Source organism: Musca domestica, unplaced genomic scaffold, assembly GCF_030504385.1.
Source record: "Musca domestica strain aabys unplaced genomic scaffold, Musca_domestica.polishedcontigs.V.1.1 2, whole genome shotgun sequence".
NCBI classification, from domain to species: domain Eukaryota; kingdom Metazoa; phylum Arthropoda; class Insecta; order Diptera; family Muscidae; genus Musca; species Musca domestica.
In genome coordinates, this window is record NW_026712249.1 from 26787124 (window position 1) to 26808439 (window position 21316).

Here is a 21316-nt window from a genome sequence, read left to right on the forward strand (position 1 = left end):
AAAGAAGACCTCTTAAAGGCCTCGAACATATATAGGAAACTTCTTCTGAAAGGTCTTTTATCTACAGACGACATATAATAAATTTATAGAAGACTTCCAAAATTTATAGAAAACTTATTTTTTATTGGAAACCTGTTAACGGTCTTTTATCTTTAAGGGACGTCTGAATGGTCTTCTTTCTACAGAAAACCTCTAAAAGACTTTCTAACTATAGAAAAATTTTAAAGGTCTTCCAACTATAGAAGGAAGCTATTTAAAAAGTTTTCTATATATTTATGATAGACCTATTAAGGGTCATTGATCTTTGGAAGACCCATGAAAGCTCGTTCAGTTATAAAATTCTGTAATTTCTTTTTTTTGATAAAAGATTGCGAAGAAAATCCCATGGAAGACCTATGGAAGGTTTATTATCCTAAGAAGGTCTTCAGGAACTCGTCTAACCACATAGAAGAACTTCAATCCATAAAGCATCTCTACAAGTCCTTCCTCTTTCAGAGAGTATGTTTTAACAGGCCTTCTACCCATAAATACAGGGTGAGATAAAAAACTGCAACAAAGTCAAAATTCATAATTTTTAATTTTTTTAAATGAAAGCAAAAAAATGTCAGAAATAACATCAAATTTCAGAATAAGTTCAGATTTGGCACGAATTATGGCCTTCAAACGGTCAATGAATCCGTCAAACGCTGCCCGGATGTTGCTCTGCGGTATTTTGGTCCATTCCCGGCGAAGCGGGTGAGATAAAAAACTGCAACAAAGTCAAAATTCATAATTTTTAATTTTTTTAATTTTATTAAATGAAAGCAAAAAAATGTCAGAAATAACATCAAATTTCAGAATAAGTTCAGATTTGGCACGAATTATGGCCTTCACACGGTCAATGAATCCGTCAAACGCTGCCCGGATGTTGCTCTGCGGTATTTTGGTCCATTCCCGGCGAAGCGCTTGCTTGAGTTGATCGACACTTTGGTATTTTTTAGTGCCAACCTTGCTTTTCAAAATACTCCAGACACAATAGTCTAACGGATTGGTATCCGGAGATTTTGATGGCCATTGTGCGCTGGAAATGAAGAGAGGGACCTCATTTTGTAACCATTCTTGGGTGGCGGGTGCTAGGTGCGATGATGCTAAGTCCTGTTGGAATGTCCAAGATCTTCGGCCAAAATGTTTTCGTGCCCAAGGCTTTACACACTCTCCAGAATATTTTCACGACAATATTCGGCATTGATTCTGATGCCACTGTAGATCAATACGGGCAGAGAACGACCATCGGCTGTTATGGCGGCCCACACCATCACCATGGCCGACACTTGAGTTCTGGTGGCCAACCGAAGGTGCATATTTTCTGCTGACCCCTTTGACAAGTAAACACGATCATTTTGTTTGTTTACAAACTGCTGGACAAAGAATGTTTTCTCATCGGAGAAAACCAAATTCGGCAGTTCACCACGTTTGGCCAAGCGAAGAAACTTTTTAGCTCTTTTGAGTCTATTTCCTTTCTGTTGCTGTATAAGTTCTTGCACTTTTTGGAATTTCAATGGCTCATTTTTCAATATTTGCCGAATGGAATATTGCGATATGTTCAGCTCACGAGCCATTTTTCAGCCACTGCTACGAGGGTTTCGATCAAGTCGCTTCTTTACTTTTCGAACCATTTCTGCAGATGTTGCTGTTTTTTCCGTCCACTTCCTACACGTCGGCTACGCTACCAGTATCACCGTAAAGAGCGATGGTGCGAGACACAAAATATTTATTCACATTTAAATGGTGGAGTGCTCTAAAGATAGCCACTTGGGGTTTTCCAACCAAATATAAAGAAATCACACTATCACGCTTGAATTCCATCACGAATAACTTTTTTTCTGGAAAATTCTCACCAAAATGCTTTTGTACGCTTGTAAACAATATAATGTGCTGTCACTGGAATAATTTTAACAGCAGTGGCATAGAGATGACAGCAGTCTGAAGTTGGTTGTAGTTTTTTCATTTCACCCTTATTTCAGGTAACATACTCTCGTAGGTTGGTTTGTAATTAGTTAAGACTGCCTGAAATTTCTTAGAGAAATTTGGTAATGTGAGTTTTTGCTGGGTAAAAGTATTTTGTTTTTCCTTATATGAGGCTTACTGATAATTCAAATGGTATATAGATACATTTTTTTTCACACATGCGCCTAACAAATAAGACTTAAAGGATCCCAAAAGTTCTATAAAATTTAAATTTCGAATCCGACATTCCTAATCACTAACTTGTCATAACATTGGAAAAAAGAAAAATCTAAGCTTAAGCTAGGCAAACAAATTCATTGTCACTTACGAAAGCTTTATCGACAACTAAAAAAATATGTGAAATTACAACAGCCAAAAATGTCAAGGCGAAGGGGTATCAGCTAGGCTTTTAATGTTTGATTTTTTACAGATTCACTAAATTTTTTATTTGTTTACAGAAATCAAAAAAGTCACTAAAATCCATGTTTGTTGTAATCCCTCTACACAAATTAGTTCAATATTAAAAAGAGATTTATTTCAATAAAATTTCCTTCAAATTCTACTTCAATTTATTACCAGGCACGCGGTCAATGGGTCAGCCTATCAATTGAAAAGAAATAGCATTTAAATGCATTTTCTTCAATTCAATTCAATTTGTGTCGTTTTTGTTCAATTTCGCTCTAACATATGTAGACAGTTTTGTGCCGTCTGCGATGCATAAATGAAATATTTTATGAGCATTGAAGCGTAAGATATTCAAAATGATTTAAAAATAAATAACAATGCAGGTTGTCATATTTCTAGAGATTTACTAGATAAAAATAATCTGTCAATATTGATCAATAGAATAAGATTTTTTATTTTTTTTTTTTTCGAGTCGAGTCGAGCTTAATGATGTGTATTTAATTTTGAAGAATAATTATTTGTTACGGCATTAAGCTGAGCGTTTTTTATAGCCTACACCACATACAGGGTGAAATGAAAAAAAACTGCAACCAACTCCAGACTTCTGTAATTTCTAAGCCACTCGTCCGACAGCTGTTAAAATTATTCCAGTGACAGCTCATTACATTGTGAACAAGCGTACAAAACCATTTCGGCGAGAATTTCCAGAAAAAAAGTTATTCGTGATGGAATTCGAGCGTGATAGTGTGATTTCTTTATATTTGACTGGAAAAACAAGTGCCTATCGTTAGAGCACTCCAGCATTTAAATGTGAATAAATCTTTTGTGTCTCGTACCATCGCTCGTTACAGTGATACTAATAGCGTAGCCCGACGTTAAGGAAGTGGACGGAAGAAAACAGCAACATCAGCAGAAATGGTTCGAAAAGTAAAGAAGCGACTTGATCGAAACCCGCGTCGCAGTGGCCGAAAAATAGCTCGTAAGCTGAACATATCGCAATATGCCATTCGGCAAATATTGAAAAATGAGCTCGGGGTAAAGCCATTTAAATTCCAAAAAGTGCAACAACTTACACCGCAAAAGAATGAAAATAGACTCAAAACAGCTAAAGAGTTGCTTCGCTTGGCCGATAGTGGTGAACTGCCGAATCACAAAATGATCGTGTTTACTTGCCAAAGAGGTCAGCTGAAAATTTGCACCTTCGGTTGGCCACCAGAACTCAAGCGCCGGACATGGTGGTCTCCGCTCGTATTAATCGACCGTGGCATCAGAGGAAATGCCGAATATTATCGCGAAAATATTCTGGAGGGTGTATTAAAGCCTTTGGCACTCAAACATGTTGGCCGCAGGCGGTGGACATTCCAACAGGACTCAGCAACATCGCACTCAGCACGCGCCACCCAAGAATGTTTACAAAATGAGGTTCCTCTCTTTATTTCCAGCTCACAATGGCCACCAAAATCTCCAGATACCAATCTGGAGTATTTTGGAAAGCAAGTTTGGCACCACAAAAATACCAAAGTGTCGATCACCTCAAGCAAGCGCTTCGCCGGTAATGGGCCAAAATACCGCAGAGCAACATGCGGGCAGCGTGTAATGGTTTCATTGGCCGTGTAAAGGCCATAATTCGCGCCAAAGGTGACCAATTCGAACAAATCTAAACTTTTTCTAAAATTTAATGCTATTTCCGACATCTTTTGCTTTCATTCAATAAAATTTAAAAAAAGTAAAAATTTTGGCGTTTGACTTTGTTGCAGATTTTTTTTTTATTTTGTTTAAATATTAGGTTTATTCTGCACCAAATGGCTTATATCAGCCCAAATGAACAGAATTTTGGCAATTCCGACAGAATTCATGCTAGAAATAAGAACTTCAAACTTGGAAATAAAAATCGGTTCAGACATAGCTATATCTCCCATATAGGTTTCATCCGATTTAGTGTTAAAGTCCCTCACCAGTGTAATATGGTACCAGATATTTTATAAAGCTCTGAAACACATTTGCCAAATTTTATCGAGATCGGCTTAGATTTGAATATAGCTCCCATATATGTTCCTATTCCGATTTCAGGTTTACTGTTTTTGTTTTAAATGAAGTGGATTTCGGGACGTACGTTTCCATTTGGTGGAACTCGGCTCCGATTTGTATTTTTTGATGTAATCCCCCTCGAAGTCATATCATGCACTCTATAGCAATGTTATTTGGTATAAAAGATAAAAATGTGGAAATCGATTCAGAATTAAATATACCTTCCACGTATTAATTCCCTCTGAAAAAAATTATGTCTGATCTAAAGTCAAAGGTTTATAGGTGCTATGATCTACTTCAAATAAATTCCCAATGTAAACTTTTTTGTTGCGTGAGCTCTACTAAATATGCATAGTGGTGTAGGGTATCATATAGTCGGCCCCGCCCGACTTTTGATTATTCCTTACTGGTTTTTTATTATTTTTCTTTCGAGTCGAACTTGAATTTGAAAAAATATTTTTTATTACGCCATTAAGCTATGGGGTTTGTTTTATATTTTTAAAAATTATACTTTATTTATAAATCCATAAAAAATCTACTATAAAATAATTTGTCCACATTTATTGGTGGTTTCAAAATAGTTTCGTTTTCACAACAACATATGGAGATGATCTAGAAATACATTTTTTTTAATTTTTATAGTTTTTATTCTCAACTGCAAGTCTATTTAAAATTAACCGAGACCCGACGATTATTTCAAGTTCAGGGATAAGACAACAAAGTGATCAACAGCTGAAAATACACATTTTATTTTTAAATACCTACTCACGGTATTCGGTTTAAAGGCCTGGCTGGTGGACTTTCTCCCTCCATTTGGAAGTCTGCTGCACTTGGAGACAGTTTTCACATGAAATCGTAAGATTTCCAAAGAAACTAATTTGTCTTTGCCTGAATTATATTAAAAACCAACCAGACAACAACATCCAACATACTCACACACTTACACATTTGTTTGAAGATGGAATGAGGGCCAGTGGCAACAAACAAATCTGGTGTGTCTCTTCTAAAATGTTTAGATCAGTGTGTCGTCTTCCAGAGTTTATTGCCCTCAATTTGTTGTGGTTGTCGCTGCTGTTTCAAATTTTGTGGCGCTCCCTGGCATCTTCAATTCATTTGTTAATTTGAATGAATTTCCTTTTTTTGTATTCTTATAATTTTTTTCTTCATATCTGAAGTTATGCATTCATTATTCTCGTGCATATTTTTAATTGAATATCGGAATATAGAGAGAAGGGGGGAAGGGAGGAGAGGGGAAAGGAAATCTAAGTTATTTTCCTGCAGCGGCTTTATTGCCAATAAATTGACATTAATTGAGTTCAATGCACAGCTTTCATAATAAATTGGATGAGTCGTGCTGGTGCGGCAGCAGCATCAAAAGCTTTGATTCAATCATTGAAAGCAATGGATTTTTTCTTCTTCCGTCGACTTTGAAGATTCATTTTTATTTTCAGGAATTTGTTATAATTTGTCCATTTTTTTGATTCCATATGCATTAATTAAGAGCTGCATTAATTGGGAGATGAAATAATATTAAATTTAATGGTGAGATTTTTATTCGAATTTTGACAAAATTACAATATGGAATTGGAAGCTTTTCATATTCTAACACCAAAATTGAATTTTTTTCAGACATTTGAAAATCCTTTGAAAATAAATAATATTTTTATTAATTTCATATTTCTCCCACATTTCTTTGTATATGTTTTGTGTATTTTTGACTAATTTTTTTTTTACTAATTTTTCTCATCTTTTTCTTTTCTTTTTCATTCCAGCTGATATGAATTCTCGCCAATTAACCAGATTTCTCAACATTTCCAGAAAAAACAAGTGATTCTTGAATTTCTATCTCACCTCTCAGCACCATCTACCCACCGGAATATTTTCATCATTTCTATTCTCTTCGCTGAAGCTGTCAAACTGCCGCTGCCATGTATAAGTTATTGGTCGGCCTAAAGAGTTATCTCAAATGGCAGGATATACAAACGGATAATACAATATTTCGTTTGCATAATTCCTTTACCACAGTCCTGCTGTTGACATGCAGTCTAATTATTACGGCCACCCAATATGTCGGTCAGCCGATCAGTTGTATTGTCAATGGCATACCGACACATGTTGTCAACACATTCTGTTGGATTCATAGTACATTTACAATGCCGGATGCATTTCGAAGACAGGTATGTAGAATAAAATTAATTATTTTATTTTAAATGATTTAATGCTTCTTTAAAAAAAAAATCTGATCATAAAAATTGAGAATATTTCCATGCAAAAGAGATTGGCTCAAGAACAATTTTTTATAGAAAAAGTCTAGGCTAGGAATATTTATTTTCTATAAAAAACCTGGTAGCGGCGATTTTGAAACAAAATGAAAAATATCTCCTTGAAAAAGCGCCACTTTTCCTAAGACTTGTTTTTTTTTTTTTTTGCAGAAAAAATTCCTTTATTCCCGAGCTGCGACTTTTTCTGTGGGAAAAATATTACTGAGCCGTAATTCGGCGATATCGGCGATTTTTTTTGATTCTATAAAAGAACATTTCTAATCTCTTGAGGCATGATTAATTTCTATAGAGGAAATCCTTAATACCCTGAGCCGTGATTTTTTTTTTCATGGAAAAATTACTGTTCCTGATGCCAAATTGTTTCTTTAAAAACATGCCTCTTTACCTCGGGCCGATTTTTTTTTTATAAAAAAATTTCTCAGTTCCTGATCTGCTATTTTTTCTACAGAAAAAAAGTGGCTCTGTTCCTGATCCGCGATTTTTTCTACAGAAAAAAGGGTCTCTGTTCCTGATCCGCGATTTTTTCTACAGAAAAAAGTGTCTCAGTTCCTGATCCCCATTTTTTTCTACAGAAAAAAAGTGTCTCAGTTCCTGATGCGCGATTTTTTTCTACAGAAAAAAAAATGTCTTAGTTCCTAAGCCGCGATTTATTTCTGTAGAAAAAAACTCCTATGTTCGTGAGCCGCAATTTGTATACCCTCAGCCATATAGCTAGAGAGGGTATATATCATTTAAATAGGTCAAAACATACCTCATCGAAATAACGGTCTCTTCGGACCAATTCCGTCCGTCTGCCTGGCTGGGGCGCACGATAACTCACGAAGGGAGTATCCGATTTGATCCAAACTTGGTACATCGTAATATTATTATCAAACTTAGGTCGAATTCGGAGATGGGCAATATCGGTCCACTCCTTCTGGTACATCCACCACAAAAAGCCGAAATTTTCAAAAAAAAAAAAAATGCTGCATGGAAAGAGAGAGGATAATCAAATTGATCTTCAACTTTTCAAATCCTAATATTTGCATTAGTGCTAAGTCAGGAGCGGAAATGGACAATATCGGTCCACTCCATGTAGTACCTCCCCCACAAAGGGTCAAAATTTTGAATAATTATGTCTTCAAATTACACAGTACTTTTATGAACTTAAGGTCTGGTGTGAAGATAGAATATATTGGTCCACTCCTCCTGGTACCACCCCCACACAGGGTCAACATTTCGAATATCCATGAATCTCATAAAACGCGAAATTAAAATCCGATTTCATTCAGACTTGGACATACAAACAATTTTGTTAACACGATATCTGCTGTAAAAAAAATACTTCAGCTCCTGAGTCCCAATTTATTGCTGTATGAAAGACCTTGAGATTCAGAGTCCTAATTTTTTGTTATAAAGAAAAAGGTTCCGATTGCTGATCTTTGAGTTTTTCTTTAAAAAAAGATTGTCATGAACTTAAACCATTTTTTTTCGAATTGATGTTTTTTTAAGAAATTCCAGTACATGGCCATTGAAAGTAAAAAAGACCGACCATCATTTGAATATTTTTTCAAATTTCTTGGCATCAAATTTCTTAGTTCCAAAAAATTTCAACCACAAAATTAAAAAAAAATAACCTAACATCGCACAATTTAAAGTAGAAGTAGTTCAAGAGGAAATACCATTGAACTACAACAATCCCCCCATCCAACAAACATATCCTATTACCAATTCTTGGAAAATTTTCAATCGACTGTGGAAGCCACCACACATAACCAGATGACAAGATGAAGGGCCAGCTAAACGATTGTTTAGGCTTGCTTGCACACATCAAAAAGGGAAATGTTTAAAAAAAAGTTTAGACCACAGAGAGAAAGACAACAGCAACCGTAAACCGCAAACATCCTTCACAGAGATGCTCAAATTGCTAGCTATGTTTGATGGATATTTTTGCTGTTGTTTTTGTTTTATATCATTTGAAATATAATTAAAACCCGATACCGCCTTATTTTGCTTATATCAAAACCAATGGAGGCCAAGAACGGAAGAGAGAGGCTGAAAAACATGGGGCGTAACAAAGTTGTCTGCGCATAAATTAAAGTTCAGTTTGCCACAAGGCTATGGCCATGGCTGGCTGCCGATTCCTTTGGAATTCCCTGCGCAGCATAGTTTCCAGGAGTTTCGTACCCATATGTGGTGGAGCTCTTATACCACTCTTACCGTTGTGTGGTTTTCTTCTGTTTGTCTTTTGCATTGTTTTTTTTTTTTTCTTGAGGATGTTTAATAATTCATGAAATGCACTTCTTGTGTTCGGCGTATTTGCACGCCATTCGCCATACTTAAATAATCGCTGCAATAAATGTGAACATGGAGTCCGGCAGGCGTACCACATGGACTCTGTTTGGGCCTCAATGTCGTCACCGTCACGTCACAAAACTTAAAGTTCAACGGAAGTTTTAATTGCATTGCGATCAAGCCCTTTAGAGTCGCTCGTTCATGCGGGTGGGGAAACTTTTTTGGAAGACACAAAAAAAAAATAATGGGATTCCATTCTTCTTCATTTTTTGCTCGGGAATTCGTCAGTCCTTTCTTTGTTTTTATTCATGGCATGACATATGTGTCTTTCAATTGCAGATGTTTTTTTTTCCTTTGATGATCATCTTCATAAAAGGAACAAAACATAAGACAATTGTTTGAAAGGAAACAATTGAATTCGAAGTAATGGCAAATGGTGGAGAAGAGCAAAATGAAAAATAAACGAAAAACTGACAAAAATATCACCTCCCTCAGAGACAGAAAATTTTCTGTTTTGGATTTTTTCACGAAGTCTATACGTCTCAGTCTCGGAGCCCAGATTTTTATAGAAAAAAATAGCTCAGCAACTGAGCTCAGATTTCTATAGAAAAAAGCTCACCAAAAAACGAGGCTCAGTTGTTGGTGAGCCATTTTTTCTATGGAAAAACCGGAGCACAGCAGATGAGCCATTTTTTCTATAGAAAAAACGAAGCTCAGTAGATGAGCCATTTTTCTATAGCAAAAACGAAGCTCAGCAGATGAGCCATTTTTTCTATAGAAAAAACGAAGCTCAGTAGATGAGCCATTTTTTCTATAGAAAAAACGAAGCTCAGTAGATGAGCCATTTTTTCTATAGAAAAAACGAAGCTCAGTAGATGGGCCATTTTTTCTATAGAAAAAAAGCTCAGCCACTGAACTGAAAAAAATGAATAAACGAGCTCAATTTTATCTGTAGAAAAAATGGAACTCATAAACTAATCCCAGGGTAATGCTCAGCCACAGATCCAAGAATTTTTCCTGTAGATAAAAATGGATCAGCCACAGAGTCCAGATGTCACCAAAATACCAAATATTCGGAGGTACCACTTTATGAGTGACTAGTAAGTGCCCGCTACTTAGTATGCGAAAGGTCCACATTAAAATTTTAGATTCATATAGTTCGTGTTAAGCCTTTTTATTACTTATAGGACAACATTTGTTAATTAAAACTGAATTCTCAGACTTTCAATGTTTTATATATTATTAAAATTTTCCCTTTTTCAAAAAGAAAAATAGGAAAATTTTTACCTTTGGCATTGAAAAATCTTAAAATTCTTTAATTTTGAACTTTACCGAGGATATTAATACAACCATTGCACAATGGACCCATATCGAATTTTTCTGTCCAAAAATATTTCAACATCTCCATATCAGGATTCCAGCCGTATCCTTTCACCCAATCAATTTCAAATATGTAACATTTAGTACGCATATCCCAAAAAATTTACATTTTTCCATCCTAGACACCAACAATGGTTGAAAATTAGTACCATTTAATACTTTTCGAACAGTCGTAGCACACAATTGCAAAACTACCACTAGATACCAACAGAGACCTCAATATCAAATTTCAGGATTCCAGCTCTATACATTCTCTCAATACAAAATTTAATAACATTGAGTACTTTTCGTATAATATTAGTACACATTGCCAAATTCACCTCCATATCTAAATTCAAGATATTTCAACAGAGACCTCAATTTCAAATGTAAGGGGTTTCAGCCATATCCCTTCACCCAGTACCAAATATAGTACTAAATGGTACTATATTTGGTACTGGTACTTTTCGTACAAATATAGGACGCATTTTCAAACCACCGCTAAATCTCAAACACAGATACCATCAATAGTCTAAATATTCAGAATATTATCTCTATCAAATTTAGTACCATTCAGCACTTTTCGTACAAATGTAGTACACATATCCGAAACAACCTCCATATGTACCGGCTACACATGAACAGTGACTCTAATACGAAATTTCAGATTTCAAGCACTATCTGTTTACCCAATACCAAATAGTACCAAATTTAGTACTGCGCCTTATCAATGACTCTCGTTCCAAATTTCAGAATTCTAGCTCATTCCGTTTGTCCAAAGTATTAAATTAGTACATTTTATAACATTTAATACTTTTGGAAATTCGAACTAAAAAGGTACGAAACCTTTTAGTACGGATTTCCAAAAAAACACATGCTTACGCACCAAGAGTGACCCTCGTGCTAAATGTCAAGATTCCAACTTCAGTCGTTTCGTCTATGTGTTGATCCTCAGACTGTCCGTTATTTCACTACTCATTTATATATACCTATTGCCAAACACTATATAACTGAAATGAAAGGATTTGGACTTAGGTTCATACCCGGATTCCAAAATGTCAAACTGTAGCCCACATTCAAATCGGTGGTATTGTTATATCAAGGCTTGTCGGACAACTTAACTCATACCAGTAATTTTTTGAATAGCTATGCAACATAGGTCATGTACATGACCTCCATCCGGGAAAACATTCTTAAACTTAAGATTGGTTTGGCTGTCATAGAATTTCAAATAAATATAAATATTTAGAACTTCAACACCATACAAATTTGTTAATGTCTCTGATTTACTTAAAATCCCTAAAATCCTAAAATTTATACCAAATTCAGATCAAGTTTGAAAATACACTTTACAGGTCCGTTTCCTAAAGTATTCTCTGGCAAACCACAAAAATTTTAAAAGTTCATATAACACAAATTGAGTCTTCGATTTTGAAAACAAAGTGGTTCAAATCTCAAGACCGACACATGCATAAAAATTCATTTCATAAAATTTAATTATAACAATCATATTAATCTTGTCTTCTTTTCTCTATTTTAGGTTGGTCGCGAAGTGGCACATCCCGGTATTGCCAATGATTTCGATGAGGAGGATGCCAAGAAATATTACACCTACTATCAGTGGGTCTGTTTTGTGCTCTTCTTCCAGGTAAGTTCCATAGAATACAAAACAAAAAAACGAGTGTGAGAAATATATTTCCAATGATCAAATATGGAAAATTAAACTCAGTGGAGGAAACAATCTCCTTAATTACGTATATACCATATGTACCAACCAACTAATCTGCAATTATGGCTTGGCTAAATTATAGCCTACTGTCCGTTAGTGGTCTAAAACAATGTTTACACGATCTCTCTCATGTTGTTGCAATAACACGATGTTGACGTGTATTCCGTTTTTTTTGAGTTGTGCGAACAATCATCGTTATTATGTGTGATCGGCTTTAAAAGGTAGCCGTGTTTGTTTTGTTTTATGACCAAAAACAAAAACGTTTTTTTTTTTTCTGGTAAACATTGCTAAAAAACAAATAATTAAACATTAATTCAAAGACGAGACACCAGACACGACTGGCTGGCTGCCTCCCTGACTGGCATAGAGACAGACAAGCAGTTGACCACATTAATAGATTTTTTTCACACGCTCGCAATTTATTTGCTTTAAATTATTTAAACAATTTATTTTATTGAATTTGAATACGGAATTCAATTGACAAGAGGGAAAAACGTGCTGCGCTTTTTTATTGTTGGTGTCCAATTTTAGCATTTATTTGTTCAGTTGTCAGGCAGTATGTTTGATGTAGAGATTTTTTGGAAGAAATTTCATGAGTTCGTTGAATGGGAAGAGCTTGAATACACTAGAGTATTTGTTTTGACTCAGAATCGGGGTGTCACATTTTATTCGGAAATACCTCTAATAAAACTTTCTTATTTATTTGAATAAGGGCAATCTCCGAACATTTTTCAAATTCCTGAAAATAATACCTTAGTAAATGGCTCCTAGAATTTATTTTTAAATTCAAACAAAATGCAAGGTGAGATAAAAAAAAAACTGCAAAAAAGTCAAACGCCATAATGTTAACATTTTTTTTTTTTAATTTTATTGAATGAAACGTGTCGGAAATAGCATAAAATTTTAGGATAAGTTTAAATTTGTTCTAATTGGCCACCTTTGGCACGAATTATGGCCTTCAAACGGCCAATGAAACCGTCACACGCTGCCCGAATGTTGCTCTGCGGTATTTTGGCCCATTCCCGGCGAAGCGCTTGCTTGAGGTGATCGACACTCTGGTATTTTTTAGTGCCAACCTTGCTTTCCAAAATACTCCGGACACAACAGTCCAACGGATTGGTATCCGGAGATTTTAGTGGCTATTGTGCGCTGGAAATGAAGCGAGGAGCCTCATTTTATAACCATTCTTGGGTGGCGCGTGCTGAGTGCGATGGTGTTGAGTCCTGTTGGAATGTCCAAGGTCTGCTGCCAAAATGTTTGCGTGCCCAAGTCTTTAATACACCCTTCAGAATATTTTCGCGATAATATTCGGCATAGTATTTGTAGGTCATAACGGGTTCCAGATCGTGTGGCGAAACATTGCATGTATAGGACGCTCTGGTATAGCCCCTACCTCCCGATATTCGGTATTTTGATTATTTTTGCCACATTTTTTCACGGATTTGTCTAAAAATTGATATTTGTTTGTTATAATGGGTTCCAGCTGCGGTGGCGAAACATTGCACGTATGGGCCCACGATTTGGTTCAGCCCCCATATAACGGTACCTCCCGATATTCGGCATTTTAATGGTTTTTGCAAAATTTCTTCGTGAATTTGTCGATAAATTGGTATTTGTTGGTCTTAATGGGTTCTAGCTCTTTTGGCGAAATACTGTATATATAGGTCCACATTTTGTATAGCCCCATATAGCCGTATTTCCCGATATTCGGTATTTTGATGATTTTCGGCACATTTTCTCATGAATATGTCTAAAAATTGGTATAAATGGGCTCTATTGTTTCTTTTACGCTAAGGTATCAAAAGTTTGCCCCGGCCGAACTTAATGTTTTTTTACTTGTTTTTTATCTCATCCTGTATATCTACGACCGATTAAAATTGTTACAAACATTAACGTTTATTTTTTAGCGATAGCTCTACTAAATATGCATAGTGGTGTAGGGTATCATATCGTTTCGCCCAATTTCTGACCCTCATTTACCTTTTTCATTATTTGGAAATTGGAAACTTTTACCTTTTTCGATTTTTTTTAGATACTATGCTTCATACTTTTATGTAAATTCAGCCAATTTCATTTATTAAATTATCATCACTTAAAAAGTTTTTGCAATAATCTACTAAACAAGATCATCAACTCAAACTTTAAACGCCCACATTTTGAATATTGAGATAAAGGTACACACTGACACTCTGTCTCTAATCAATTTAAAGAAATTGAGTGCCTTGATTGACAGAGAGAAAACTAAGCTTGAAATCCACAAAACAAATTGATTATAACAAATGGTTACAGTTCAGATAATTTTACGCACACTCATATATACAAATTATTTGTATATGTGTGTGATATATATACATACTTTGAAATATATATCCATATGTATATATACATGGCCGGGCAACAAAAAATTACATTTAAACCTTAATTAAAGTCAATTGAAGTGGAATTGAAACTATTTTGAAACTCATCATCGTCATCATCCAGACACAGACAGATCTGCTTGTCTGTCTGTCTGCCAGTAGCAGCCACAATAAAAAAGATCTCTCGTTAAAATGAGAAACCACACCACGCATGGAGACGAAAAAAATCTTGTATGGATTTAAGCAACATAAAGATGCTACAGATAGCTGATGCTGGTGGTGATGATGATGACGTTGATTCTTTTACTGGAAAGATCTCTTTTGTTACTTGTCTTCAGAAAAAATAAATTACTTTTTTTAAAGTGTCCACAAAAAAAGCGAAGTGTGTCGATAGCCATGAAAAGGGGGGAAAGTTAGACAAAAATCAAACCAGTTTTTTGTGTTTTTTATTGAATGTTATAGTTTTACTGGACTAAACATGAAATGAAACAATTGAATGTCTTGGAGAAGGAAAGTAAACTTTAATAACACTGAATGACGGATTATTCATTATTTGGAGGTGTGATGCTATGGGAGGATCAAAGGTTGCTAATAAGATTTAAAGATTTTAAAATGGTTTTTCATTTTAAAAATCTATTCGAAGAAAAGTACAGTCGTACCAGGATTGGATTTCGTGATTTTGTAATTAAAACCCAAATCAAAATTTTCCTACTCCCCATCATGAGAAGGGAGGGTATCTCACTATTTTAGTCACGCCATCTTGCTTTCTTCATTATCTACTTATCTCCTTATGGCTTTTCAACAGTAAAACCCCAAAAACCCCCAAGAGCTATCAATCATCATTTGATCAAAGATCTTTTCGTAAACAAGTTCAGCTTTTTTAACGAGGCAATAGCCCAGAGAAAGGTGACACGTTTTTCAAAAGTAAAAAAAACAACAAGCACAACAAAATACAAACCTCCCAAACAAAGTACGCAAACAGAACACATAGTAAAAATAGTTTTTTTTTTGTTATCAATTCTAATTTTCGTCGCTTTGCATTTTTGGAGCGTAGTGCTAGCATCAATTGAATTTGATATGAAAATTGTAATGTTTTCGTTTTCGTTTTCGTTTTTTTTTTTTTTTTTTTTTTTTTGTATTCGTGTCTGCGTTTTTTGTTTTGTATTGTTTTGTTTTTTGATGATAACTGTTAAAGAAACCGCTGACATTCAAACGTGATTGGAATTTATGATGATTTATGCGAAACTGAGTAATAAAATAATTTCATTATCCAACAGTGAGTGAGTTTTTTAGTTGCTCTACGTGCTCAAAACGAAATTGTCGTATTTTCTCCAATTTTCGAGATGTGGGGAACTTAATTTAATGAATATTTCAAGACACGTGTTTTCAGCTGAAACTATCATTTGTAATCAAACATAATTTGAACATGAAGCCCAGGCGTGTAAAGAAAGACGTTCAGTGAGATCAATGACCATATTTTTAAACGGGTACGGTATGGAGGGTCCAATAAAAGAAGATATTTTCATGAGGGCCGTGAGGGAGTCTGATCATAATCAAATCAATTATGGGATATCAGGAAGGATATTTCACTAGGTGGGAAAAATGTTATTAGTTCTCCAGTTACGGACAAGACAAAATTAATTTTTTTGACAGATTATTGTAGTTCAATGTTATAATAATGTGTAATTTTATAAAGTCCGATCTGGATATATTATTTAAAGGTTGACATTTTAAGAGATATAGGAAAGTTAAACAAGTAAAAAACAGCTGAGTTCGACCAGGCCGAACTTTTAATACCCTCTTCAGTTTGTAAGGATTTTCAGGAGGTATATTTTACTAGGTGGGAAAATGTTAACAGATTCTCGATATTAGTTCTCCAATTACGGACAAGACAAAATTAATTTTTTTGACAGATTATTGTAGTTCAATGTTATAATAATGTGTAATTTTATAAAGTCCGATCTGGATATATTATTTAAAGGTTGACATTTTAAGAGATATAGGAAAGTTAAACAAGTAAAAAAACAGCTGAGTTCGGCCAGGCCGAACTTTTAATACCCTCTTCAGTTTGTAAGGATTTTCAGGAGGTATATTTTACTAGGTGGGAAAATGTTAACAGATTCTCGATATTAGTTCTCCAATTACGGACAAGACAAAATTAATTTTTTTGACAGATTATTGTAGTTCAATGTTATAATAATGTGTAATTTTATAAAGTCCGATCTGGATATATTATTTAAAGGTTGACATTTTAAGAGATATAGGAAAGTTAAACAAGTAAAAAAACAGCTGAGTTCGGCCAGGCCGAACTTTTAATACCCTCCTCCGTTTGTAAGGAAAAGTACCGCTCAAATTAAACCGTTATATAAAGTACGATTCCGAACTTCAAATACGGAATTTGAAAAAATTCCGGTGAATAATGTCGCTTATATCAACAAAACACCGAATAAAGGGAGATACCGTTATATTTGGGGCTATACAAAGACGTGAATCTGCATACGAAATTTTTCTTTTCAAAGGCTGTAGTACCCATTACAAACTATGAATATGAAATTTAAAACAATTCGCGTTAATAATGTCCCTAAAATCATGAAAATACCGAATATCGGGAGGGATATCGTTATATCGGGATATCGTTATATGGAGGCTATACTAAAACGTAGACCTATGTAGACAATTCTTTTCCAGGAGTAAAGTACTCAGAAGGAACTTCTTTTCAGACAAGTGCATCGAAAAATGTGGCTAAATTCATCAAAATACTGAATATCGGGTATTACCGTTATATGAAGGATATACGATTCGTGATCTATATAGACAATTCTATTCAAGGGGGTAAAGTACTCACAAAGAAATCCCTGTGTTGAATTTCAGACAATTCCATTGAAAATGTGGAAAGATATATATATGAGCTATATGCAAAAATCTCCTAAGAAGCATCGTTTTAGAATAAGGATGTCAAAGACAAAAAATGTACCTCATCAAATTTCTCTATGAGTCACCAAAGAACAAGAAGCTTTACAAAAATCTATATATTAAAACCGAAAATATTTAATAATTGTTTTGATCCTGTCTAAAGGAAGTTTTCTACCATATTTTCAAAAGAAGGACCACAAAAACTTCTTTAATGATAAAGGTTAAAATGATCCTCATGTTTTTATCCGCAATATTGTCGAAGACACTACATACCTAAAATCATCAGATTCCAAAGAATTTTAATCCGAAATTTCAAAAACTTTAGAAGAGGGGTTACTTTAGGTTACTGTGTGCGATGTAAACTTTTAATCCGAGTCTTCTATTTTTAGCTCTACTTTGATAATCTAATTCTGGATTTTCCCTGTAATTATTTTTTATGTTACACAGTTAAATATTCCAAAAGTCTATCACTAAATATTTAAAAAATCCACAGAATCGAAACTCAGTCTTCAAAAATATTCTTCAAAGCTCATGGAATATAGCCTTAAAAATATCCTTCCTTGAACATCCACTATAAAGAGCTAGAAATAAATTTTGGAAAATCCTCTATTTATCCAATATTTATCCAATTTAATTAATTTATCCAATATAAATCTAAAAAAATACCCCTTAAATTCAATATAGTAGTAAAATTCAAATTGCCTTCTCCCCTCTTATTTTTTTGCAGGCCATTGCATGCTATACCCCCAAATTTTTATGGGATAAATTTGAGGGCGGTCTCATGCGTATGATTGTTATGGGCCTAAACATTACCATATGTCCGCGGGCCGAAAAAGAAGCCAAACGTGACGCTCTGCTGGATTATCTAACGAAACACGTGAAACGTCATAAGATGTACGCCATACGTTATTGGCTGTGTGAAGCCATGTGCCTGATCAATATCATTGTCCAAATGTATCTGATGAATCGTTTCTTTGATGGTGAATTTATGTCATACGGTACAAGGATAATGCAATTATCCGATGTGCCACAGGAGCAGCGAGTCGATCCCATGGTTTATATATTCCCTCGAGTTACCAAATGCATATTCCATAAATATGGTGCTTCTGGATCACTGCAGAAACATGATTCGCTGTGCATATTGCCGCTGAATATTGTCAACGAGAAGACCTATGTCTTCATATGGTTCTGGTATATGATTCTGTTGGCTTTGCTGATTGGTCTTATTGTTTTCCGGTAAGTGGGAAATGGAAAATAAATAATTGAAGTCGTTATTAAATGTTTTTTCTCCTCTTCCAGTGCCTTCATGTTATTGATGCCCAAATTCCGTCCACGTCTATTGCATGCCCGCAATCGTATGATCAGTTTGGAAACTTGCCGTATTTTATCACAGAAATTGGATATTGGCGATTGGTGGCTCATCTATATGTTGGGTCGCAATTTGGATCCCGCCATTTACAAGGAAGTCATGACTGAATTCTCTAAAGAAATTGATCCATCGAGATACAATAGGAACAAGTGATTTTATCTAAATGAAGCAACTGAAGAAAATAAACAGCAACAACAACAGCCTGCCCTTGATGTTATTTTTCCATCAGACCAGACAACGATGATATTAATTAAATGAGAATTTTTTTCTAACAAAAAAATATAGAAATTAACAAAAAAAAGAGACAACTTTATATAAAATGTAGTTCTGTGATTAACTAAAATGTCTTGTGGTTTTATAACATTATACAATTTTTTTAAAGATGTATTTTTTTACATCGTAGGAAAAGAGAAATGATTTTATACCCCCACCACCCCAAAAAATGCTACTTGTCTTTCCTCGAAATTGTAACTGAACTCGAATAGAAAACTTCCTTCCCTGCCCAAAACTACTAACTCTCTATTAGAAATACAAAAACAATACAGATAATTCAAATATTTTATTTAAAAAAAAAAATGATCACAACTCCATTAAAAATATATTATTCTTTATATATATTTTATTAGATATTAAGTTATAATAAAAACAATTAGTTCGTTTTTTTATAATATAAATGATGATAATACCAGAGAAGAAAATACAATTCAAATGTTCGTTTTGTTAAGTATAAAAAATGCTTGTGTTTTTTTTTTAATAATTTAATGAGTCTTTTTTTAATAAATTGCATTTTGTATAAATAATAACAAGGAAAACGTAAAAAAAGTTGCAAACAATAATATAAACAGGTTAATAAGGACAAGCATTTAAATAATAATAAACATATTTTTTGATAATAATGCAATTTATTTCCAAACAACTTTTTTTTATTAGTAAAAGTACAATTATAAGTTATTTTTACACAACAAAAACAATACAAATCAACGCGAAACAACAACAAGATTTTTAAATAAAAATTATAAACAAAAACGAATCAATTAGTGGTTTTTATAAAGCAATTAGCAAATTATTATTTAATTAATTTAAATTATGCAAATGACTAAAGAAGCCTATTAGCTAGACTTAATCTATATGTATGTATTCAGGATCAATGACCACCTTGTCAGTAGATAACGTGAGTTTTAGCTCAAGAGGTATACAAATATCGCTCATCTATTCAAAGAGAGTCACATCTAAAAAATATCAGTTTCGAAAAAAACACCATTTAAGTTATCGATTAAATTTTTTAAATTATTAATACACCAACAAGTTAAAATATATCAGTCGTTGTTGCCGTCAGATGTATTCCCTCAGCCAATATTCGATTTTTTTAAAATATATGTTGACTTCTGTTATGATTATTGAAATTGTTGACCCCCTATGCGGAAGGTTCCGAAGAAATGGGCCAATATTGTATTTTTCGTATCGGACCTAAATAAATATAATTTTATATTGTAATATATTGGTTACTTTCTTCACTGTATATGAAATACAGGGTGAGATGAAAAAACTGCAACCAACTTCAGACCGCTGTCACTTCTAAGCCACTCCTACGACAGATATTAAAATTATTCCAATGACAGCTTATTATATTGTTTACAAGCGTACAAAAGCATTTTGGTGAGAATTTTCCAGAAAAAAGTTATGCGTAATGGAATTCAAGCGTGATTTCTTTATATTTGACTGGAAAACCACAAGTGGCTATCGTTAGAGCACTCCAGCATTTAAATGTGAATAAATCTTTTGTGTCTCGCACCTTCGCTCGTTAACGTGGTACTGGTAGTGTAGCCCGACGTCAAGGAAGTGCACGTAACAAAACAGCAACATCAGCAGAAATGGTTCGAAAAGTTAAGATGCGACTTGATCGAAACCCGCGTCGCAGTGGCCAAAAAATGGTTCGTGAGCTAAAGCCATTGAAATTTCAAAAAGTGCAAGAACTTACACCGCAACAAAAAGAAAATAGACTCAAAAGAGATAGGGACTCTAAAGAGATGCTTCGCTAGGCCGAAAGTGGTGAACTGCTGAATTTAATTTTCTCCGATTAGAAAACATTCGTTGTCCAGCAGCTTGTAAACAAACAAAATGATCGTGTTTACTTGCCAAAGAGGTCAGCTGAAAATGTTCACCTTCGGTTGACCACCAGAACTCAAGCGCAGGCCATGGTGATGGTGTGGGCCACCATAACAGCCTATGGTGGCTCTCCGCTCGTATTAATCGACCGTGGCATCAGAATAAATGCCGAATATTATCGCGAAAATATTCTGGAGGGTGTATTAAAGCCTTGGACACGAAAACATTTTGGCCGCAAACCTTGGACATTCCAACAGGACTCAGCACCATCACACTCAGCACGCGCCACCCAAGAATGGTTACAAAATGAGGTTCCTCCCTACATTTCCAGCGCACAATGGCCACCAAAATCTCCGGATACCAACGCGTTGGACTATTGTGTCTGGAGTATTTTGGGAAGTAAGGTTGGCATTAAAAAATATCAAAGTGTCGATTAAGCGCTTCGCCGGGAATACCGGGAAATACCGCAGAGCAACATTCTGTCAGCGTGTGACGGTTTCATTGTCCG

The 21316-nt window shown here is 34.6% G+C and overlaps 1 protein-coding gene across 2 annotated transcripts in view; it reads left to right on the plus strand.

Moving 5' to 3' along the window:
• Window positions 1-18970, plus strand: part of LOC101901506 (innexin inx1) — a 57498-nt gene extending 38528 nt beyond the window's left edge. For both annotated transcript variants that reach the window (XM_059122028.1, XM_005176288.4), the window contains exons 2-5: window positions 6192-6596; window positions 11875-11982; window positions 18061-18569; window positions 18633-18970. In XM_059122028.1, the coding sequence (XP_058978011.1) occupies window positions 6348-6596; window positions 11875-11982; window positions 18061-18569; window positions 18633-18855 (1089 nt within the window). In that variant the 5' untranslated portion in view covers window positions 6192-6347 and the 3' untranslated portion in view covers window positions 18856-18970. The remainder of the gene's footprint in view (window positions 1-6191; window positions 6597-11874; window positions 11983-18060; window positions 18570-18632) is intronic.
• The last annotated feature ends 2346 nt before the right edge of the window (window positions 18971-21316 follow it).